Below are 7,930 nucleotides of genomic sequence, written 5' to 3' on the forward strand. Positions count from 1 at the left end.
CATCAATCATCATCATCATCATCAATTATCATCATCATCACCATCACCATCATCACCATCACCACCACCATCACATCATCAATCATCATCATCAATCATCATCATCATCATCATCATCAATCATCATCAATCATCATCATCATTATCATAGTTATTATTGTCATTATTATTACCCATATTTTTATAACTATTATTAATAATGTTATCATCACTGTTGTCACTGTCATTATTATCATTATCATTACCATCATCATTGTTATCATTATCACTATCATTATCATTATTATCACTATCATTATTATTATTATATTCAATATCAATATTGCTATCATCATCATTGCTTTTATTATCATCATAATCATAATCAATATCATCATCGTTATCATCATTTTTATCATAATCATTATCATTATAGGTTTGTTATATTTACAAGTCATTATTCTTGTTATCATTATTGCCTTATTTTCTATTACCATTATTGTTATCATCATTACTGTCCTCATCCTTAGAAATATATTGTCATCATTACATTATCATTTTCACCAATCTTATCAATAGCAGTAACTGTAACGATACTTGTGATAATAAAAGGCTTTAATATAAACATAATGAATATCAAGAAAATTAAAAGTTCCAAGCTAAAATCACCCTAACAGAGTTTGAATTGCATTTGCACCCAAGTCCAACAACGGTTAATGTCGCGGAAGGCTCTGGGAGTTCGCTTCCTCGCCCCCTCATTTTCCTGGGAATTCGTACAGCAGAAAAGCCTCTTAAGCGTTTTCAATTGCAGAAGGGATTTGTGCGAAAAAAAAGTGGTTTCCGAATCTATTTTTTTCCTGAATTGCAAATGTAGGTTTATGTTTTCTTTTCTCTTTTTAATTTGCTTGTTAGTGACTGGATAATTGATCCTTGAATTCTAGAGTATTTGTTCAGTTCTAAAGAAGTTCAGCTTAAGTTTCAGATTATCTGTAAAATTTGCTTCCCTTTAAGTTTTTCAAAGGAAAATATATTCTACAGCTAGAGTTTTTGCTTTTAATTGTGCGTTAGAGAATTCAGTCTTTTTTTTATTCATCATTTCGGCAACAATAATTTTTTTTGGATGGTATGGGTAACGCCATATTTCTGAACACATAACGGCGTATATATGCATATATACGCTAATGTAAATTGCCTATGATGGTATCCCCTTATAGCAAAAATGGATCTCTAGTCTTGACTGAGGCAGGTTAAAGGAACTAATTTTATGTGGATTGTATAACTTCTCTTAACTTCTGAAATTCAGAAGAGAAGTTTTCGTTTTCCATAAGTTATTGTATGATAGCCATCCTCCATAGTTTCTCTTAAAACATGAGGTATTGTTTATGTTTAAGAATGTATTGGTAAGCTTTTCTTACCTATTAAGGCTACATACTCTAAGCCATCTTAACTGGTTATAGTAAATACCCAGAGTTCAAACTTCCTCTTCTCTGGAGATAGTGATATTTCGCAACGTGTGAAAATTAATGTATTGCTTTCATAAACTATGTATAGATGTTTAAAATCAGTTTTAAATCGTGATTTTCGCATTATAAAAGATGCATAGCAAACTCCCGGTTTTAAATCTGAACTTGAACATAACAGTCAAGACTCACGAATTCTTCAGTAAAAATGCTTATTTTACTTATTTTTCATCTTTTCAAACACACTAGACAGCATTTTCATCTTACTGAAATACAACCCGAGGCTAATGAAACTCTGATAATCTAGCACCTAAAATAGGGATAATATGAAAAAAAATATTCACAATATAAATCATTCGTAGTTGTGTTAATAAAAATACAACAATACTTTCTTTCCTTTATTGGTTTGAGTTTGTAATAAATACAGGTAAACATAGAGGGACTTACAGTACTTGGTGTATGATTTTTTGTGGTTTTCAATCTCTTATATGGGATCTGACTGTTACTTTGGAAAATACCAAGGATACGCGTCAAGGTTTTCCAAAGTGCCATTGAAAACTCTAAAGACGAAAGTTCTCAGGCTTTATTTTTGTCAATTTTGTAACAGGATCAGTCAATATAAGTGATTTTTTCTTTTAAACACTGAGTATTGCCTTGTTTACAAAATGTTCAAAACAATAAACACAAGATGCTGATCTCGTTACAACACAGGCAGGTTACAGAACAGTCACTATATGCAGAAATCTGAGGTATGATCTTTTCTATGATGTCTAAATGATGATGATGCTTCTTTTTTCACAAATATATTTTACTGTATCATAAAAAGGAGGAATTCTTTGAGATTACAGGGCTAGGAAGAACGGACATGTCATATATATATATACAAATATACAAATGATAGCTAAGTAACAAGATTTGTACACTAACAATATCCTCCTTATACAGTCCTCTCCAATTTTTTTTCGGCCTCAAGTGACAAAGTGTCAATTACGTTTTTTTTTATTAAGAAATGTGAGTTTCACAGATACTATGGATCAGAGATGAGAGCCACGTCAGCAGCCATCCCATAGTGTGTCGATTTAGAGAGACTGTAACACGAAAGCACAACAAAGACAATGGCACATCGAAGGAGGAAGAAGACAACCGACCCAAGCCTCACCTGTTGTTCCTGTTTTCGTTTTTTGAGACCTTCAACAGATATATATATCCAAAGATAACCATTATAAACAATCAGAGAGGTATGTTTTTTATATTATAGTACCAACTCCTTTTTTTTTTGCTTTACCCTAATGCATAAACATTCAAATTGAGTAATAATTGGGTACAGCTTCACACTATTTTCATAAACATAAGGCTTTTCCGTATAATTTCGTGCATCCTGTTCCCCGATACACTCTCCAATGACAATACAAAAAAACAACAACATAGATCTTGTGTGCTCTCGTCATCTTCCTCCGGTTCGACAGCTTGATTTATTCTACACATCTCTTGATGTGCCTCTAATACAGGGATTATATGAACTTTGGCTTCATACATTTGTATCTTGAGCAGGATAATCATCTTTACACTTGGACTGAACCAATACATACATAAATCTACAATATATATCTCACTCGCATTCAACCTTTGGTACGTCATTGTTCATTATATTTACAACCATGACAGACGACACTCTTGAGGGCGCAGGATGATGAAGTTTACAAATGGGCTCATGGTGTGCTCACTTCCTATGTACATCTACTCAGCGAACTTCGCACAAGTTCAAGGAATTCTTAGTTGAATGTTTGGGAAATGATGAGGATCTCCGAGTGTGTGATGTGTTTTCAAAAGGACACGCGACTGCAATACATCACCAACAGATGATCACAGGCAGACAATGAGTACTACTTAGCTAGAGTGATCTAGCCCAATCTTTCTCTCTCTCTTTCTCTCTTTCTCTCTTTCTCTCTCTCTCTCTCTCTCTCTCTTTCTCTCTCCCTCTCATTCTGTCTCTCTCGAATGATGTGTTTCCCTCCCCTGGTACAAGAGTTCGGCTCGCACGGCCCAGGCAGGCCACGCAGGCCATGGCTGGTGGTCACTGGTCACGTGTTCTTACAGTCTTAAAGTGGCCTCAAAATATATCTAGGCAGTAAGCATTTACTAGCATGAAGAGGGCATGAAGTTACTGGAGTCTAAACAATCAATTCGTTATTATTATTATTATATTATTATTATTATTATTATTATTACCATCATCATTTTTAAAATATATAGAGTAAACCCCTTTAAAACTGCAACGTCCTAATTTATCACTGGCTCACGCAACTATATCACACTCGCTTGGAGCTTATCGAGCATTTCCGGCTTCCTGCTTATCGAGCCTTTTCTGCGGGGCAGCGTCGAGGGCTGCGGCGTGGTGTTCGAGAGAGGGAACGTGGAGTGGGACAGCGCCGGCGTGTGGGGCGTGATGGGCGGGACGGCCACCACGGAGTCCGGGCACCCGTTCTGCAGCAGCAGGTCGATCACCTCCTTATCGCCAGCCGTCCGGGCGTAGAAGAGGCTGGACCTCCCCTCGGCGTCGCAGATCTTCACGCTGGCGTTGTACTGCGGAGAGAGGAAATGGGTTAGGGCGCCGTGCACTCGCGGAAGGATTCACGCCAACCCTACTATTTGGACAGTCTACCTTTTCCAATTAGTGGGTATTTTTACGGTATACGAGTAGGGGTAACTGGGGTACCGCAGACTTACATGCCTCCACACAAAGTCTTTTACATGTTAAAAAGAATCGAAATCATAATATACCAATAATAAAAGAACACACACAACACTAACAAAGCCGTAGCTCCACCGCATGAACAACCTCTGAAGAGACTCACCCAGAGTAAAAGTTGCACGCAGGACAGGGAGGGGAAGGCTGCGGCCAAGTGCAAGGGCGTCCTCAAGTCGCGGTGGGGGGCGAGGGGGCTGTTCACCGCATCGCCGGCGTGGGGCAACAAGGCCGACAGTCTCTGCACATCGCCGCGGCACACGCAGTCGACAATCTGAAATCGAAAGTCACACATTTAGCATTCCACTCGAGAAAATTCACATTCACAAAACATCTCTTCAATCCCCGAAGACCGACAACCAACAAGCACAACAAATCTAGCAATAAATCCATGAAAAAAATATATATTCACGAAAATATCCTTCACTCAAGTTCAGATTCCCGGCAGAACCCATTCCTTTCTTCCTCTCCCAATTTTCCAACCGAACACCCAAGTCTCACCTGTTCATTAAGAGGGATGCCAGACTGCGGCATAGCAATGAACTCCTTGGCCTCGTATTTAGCTCTTATCCAGCGCTCCTTGTCCTCGCGGCTCGAGCGGGGGTTGGGCTTCGTCTGGCCTCTCGTGTGCGCCTCCCAGACGCTGTTGCCAACCTCATTCCCCAGGGACATCATGACCGACAGGGGTCCAGGCCTGTAGGGCGGAGCAGATTATATTAATTTGTCTGTCTACTTCAATGCATCTGTAGGAAATTAGGTGTACCATCGATTCTTAGGCAAAAAACGGCCAGATCTTTTAAATAATCCATTGCCAATGAACAATGCACAGAGAACTCTCCTCGAAGGGAAAGTCTCGCTGTATTAGAAGCAAAATACGGTCATAAATACTTACGGCCATTCATCCAAATCGAGGGATCTGACTTTCGAGATGTGAGAGCCAAGATTTCTGTGAATTCCGGAGCACTCGATGCACATCAACACGCCCAGGTTGATACTAGCCCATTCAGGATCTGTACAGAAAGAAAAGAATCTATAAATAAACGAAATTCCCTCCACAAAAAATAAAACCCTACCAACAAAATCTGTAAAATCAAAAATAACAATAATAAAAACTACAAAAATAATAACGACGACAAAACAATGACGACGACGCGACATGAGCCCCGCCGGGTCGCCCCACTTACTCGGCGCATCGCAGTCGGCGCACTGGAGGTTGCCCGGCACCTGGTTCTTGAGCGTGGCGATGGTCTGGGCGTCGATGGGGTGCCCCTGGCGCGTCTTGCTCTTGTTCGACTCGTTGCCCTGGAGCGAGTACAGGATCTGCTGCTCGATGGCCGTGACCCACTCGTCCCTCTCCTCCTGGCTGCCGGCCTCGAAGTGCCACTGCTTGTTGTCGAGAGACACCAGGCTGAACTCGTAGCCGTCGGAGTCTGTGGTAAGGGGGAGGACCTCGTCAGTAAGTGCGACAGTGCCATGGAGTCATGTAGTGTTGTGCGGTCTTTCGGTTTGACTTTTCTGTCCACCGGCACATTATGGAAGATTGAGTATCCATGAAAGTGTGTGGTTATTGGCAAAATTGTTTTTTTTTTGGTAACGACGTAATTCTGGTAGCTTGTACCTATTAGTCTCATGCCGTATTGTGGTTACTTAAATTACTTCGTTATATATCCAAAGCAACTAATGGCTCTTAATACCATACCTTCGCATTCAGCATTTTTATTCCCACTGCTCTTCATTCTCCTGTGTCGCTTCTTAACATTAGGTGTCTCAATTTTAGAAGATATACTAGCCGAGTCTAATCCATTGACTCCTGCTGGGTCGTGGAGAGTCTCATATGAAGTGAGTGTCACCTGTGAAGAGAAAAAAATATAATTGAAGAGACTACCTTAGAAAGGAAACATTTATCAGAAACCTGGTGTATTAAAAATCCAGTACACTCATTATATATTCAAATACTTCTCAAACATCTTTCACATATAACATCCAGCCCCACTCATCTCGTGTACGAACTACAGTCAAGAAAAAGAAAAAGAAAACGAAAGCTCTGCCGCACCTTATCCTTGTTCGACTGCAGCGGCCCCCCGAGGGAGGACCTGCCCGTGAGCGGCGGCCCCGGGGTGCCCACCGAGGCGATGTTGAGGGTGTGCATCTCGGCGGACAGGGGGTCGCTCCCCCCGCTGCCCGGCACCACCTTGGATCCGCGAGGCTTCATCCCGGGGACCTTGACCGTGGTGTACTGCAGGGAGATCTCCTTGCCGTGGACGTCCTCCATGTAGTCCTGAGGAAATGAATGCAATATTAGATCTCTAAAATATAACTGGTTCTCTAAAATGCAATGCTCGTTTTCTGATATACAGTGTTTGTTTTCAAAAATGCAATATGTTTTCTTTCAAGTAGCATCACTGGCGGCTATGACTACTTGAGTGGAGGTGACTTACGTGCAAACTGGGGTGGTAGGTGAGCCGTCCGTTGTCGCACAGGGTGACGTACTTCTTCTTCCAGTCCTTGTTGAGGGCCTTGTTTGACTTCTTGTAGAGGTAGCCCTGCTTGATGGGGATGGCGCGGCCGGAGCCCACCTCGCCGTTCTTGTTCTTGTCCTTCTCGTCGCTCTTCTTCGACGGCGTGAACAGGTTCGATTTTCTCCGGCTCTTCCTGGACGTGGTGGGCGTGGAGCTGGGCGTGGGCAGGTCCTTGCTGTCCCTGGGGGCGGGGATGGCGTCCATGATGGTGGCGGGGGCCGGGGCGGGGGTAGTGGTGGGCGGCGGCGGGGGAGCCATGAAGGTGGCGCTCGTCACGGCCCCGGGCGCACTCACGCGCTTGAAGCCGTCGTCGCGAAACGAGTCGGTGCGGGTCATGGCCGTCAGCTCGGCGCCGCTCCCGTGGCTGCTCCTTAGGGTTCCATCCTGCGGGGAAGGGCACCGGTGTTAGGAAAGGGGCACGAGGCAATAGGGAAGGGCTCGAGGCGTTAGGAGAGGGGCACGAGGCATTAGGGAAGGGTTCGAGGCATTAGGGAAGGGCACGGGGCAATAGCAAAGAGTCTAGGCCACTTCACTTTAAGCGCTCTCGCCAAGCTTAAGTTTTTCCATTTCAGATCAAGACTACTCGCGAACCAGCTAGTAACTGGCTAGCTGCATGCAAAATACACACACAAAAAAACAAGACTATTCTCCCGAAAGCAAATTCCTCCCAAAACAACAACAAGAGACCGACTGAATCCCCTCCCCCCCTCCCTCCCTCCCTCCCTCCCTCCCAGAATCAAACCCACCACCCCAGAAGGGAGACAGCGAGACCGCCCTTACCTTCGCGACTGTGTTGGTGAACATATGACTAGGAGAGGAGCCGGAGATGGGCGGCGTCACTTGCTGGCTGGAGGTGATCTGCGGGGTCAGAGGCGCCGAGATGTTGGAGTACGGGGCGGGGGTGTAGCCATTGTTGGTCGAGGGATAGCGCAGGAGGTGCGTCGGGGTTCCTGGCCGGGAGTTGTTGGGCGTCAGACCCTGCTGGCTCAGGCGCTGCGCCACGATCTTCGAACAGGCTGCCGGGAGCGAAAGGCGTTACGCAAAGACTAAGACAGGTCTGCAGGCTGCGTGTCAGGCATTTTCGGGATTACACTCATGCTGCTACACTAATTCTCTCTTATATTTCTCATCATCATCATCATCCTAAGCATAAAAAACAATAGCCCAGATAGCAATAAACATAAAAATAAACATTACATAAAACCAAGTCATGGAACGAAATGCCA

General features: G+C 43.5%; 1 protein-coding gene across 1 annotated transcript; it reads right to left on the bottom strand.

Moving 5' to 3' along the window:
- Positions 1 to 1,823: 1,823 nt before the first annotated feature.
- LOC113821185 (centaurin-gamma-1A-like) lies at positions 1,824 to 7,720 on the bottom strand (the record flags this gene model as incomplete). The annotated part of the gene is given in 9 exon segments (XM_070122183.1): positions 1,824 to 4,022; positions 4,295 to 4,459; positions 4,687 to 4,879; positions 5,078 to 5,195; positions 5,370 to 5,615; positions 5,885 to 6,035; positions 6,239 to 6,463; positions 6,624 to 7,088; positions 7,485 to 7,720. Coding segments are annotated over 9 exon segments (2,078 nt in total), but the record flags the coding sequence as incomplete, so codon positions are not given.
- Positions 7,721 to 7,930: the final 210 nt, after the last annotated feature.

The sequence above is a fragment of the Penaeus vannamei genome, chromosome 5, assembly GCF_042767895.1.
Source record: "Penaeus vannamei isolate JL-2024 chromosome 5, ASM4276789v1, whole genome shotgun sequence".
Taxonomy (NCBI): domain Eukaryota; kingdom Metazoa; phylum Arthropoda; class Malacostraca; order Decapoda; family Penaeidae; genus Penaeus; species Penaeus vannamei.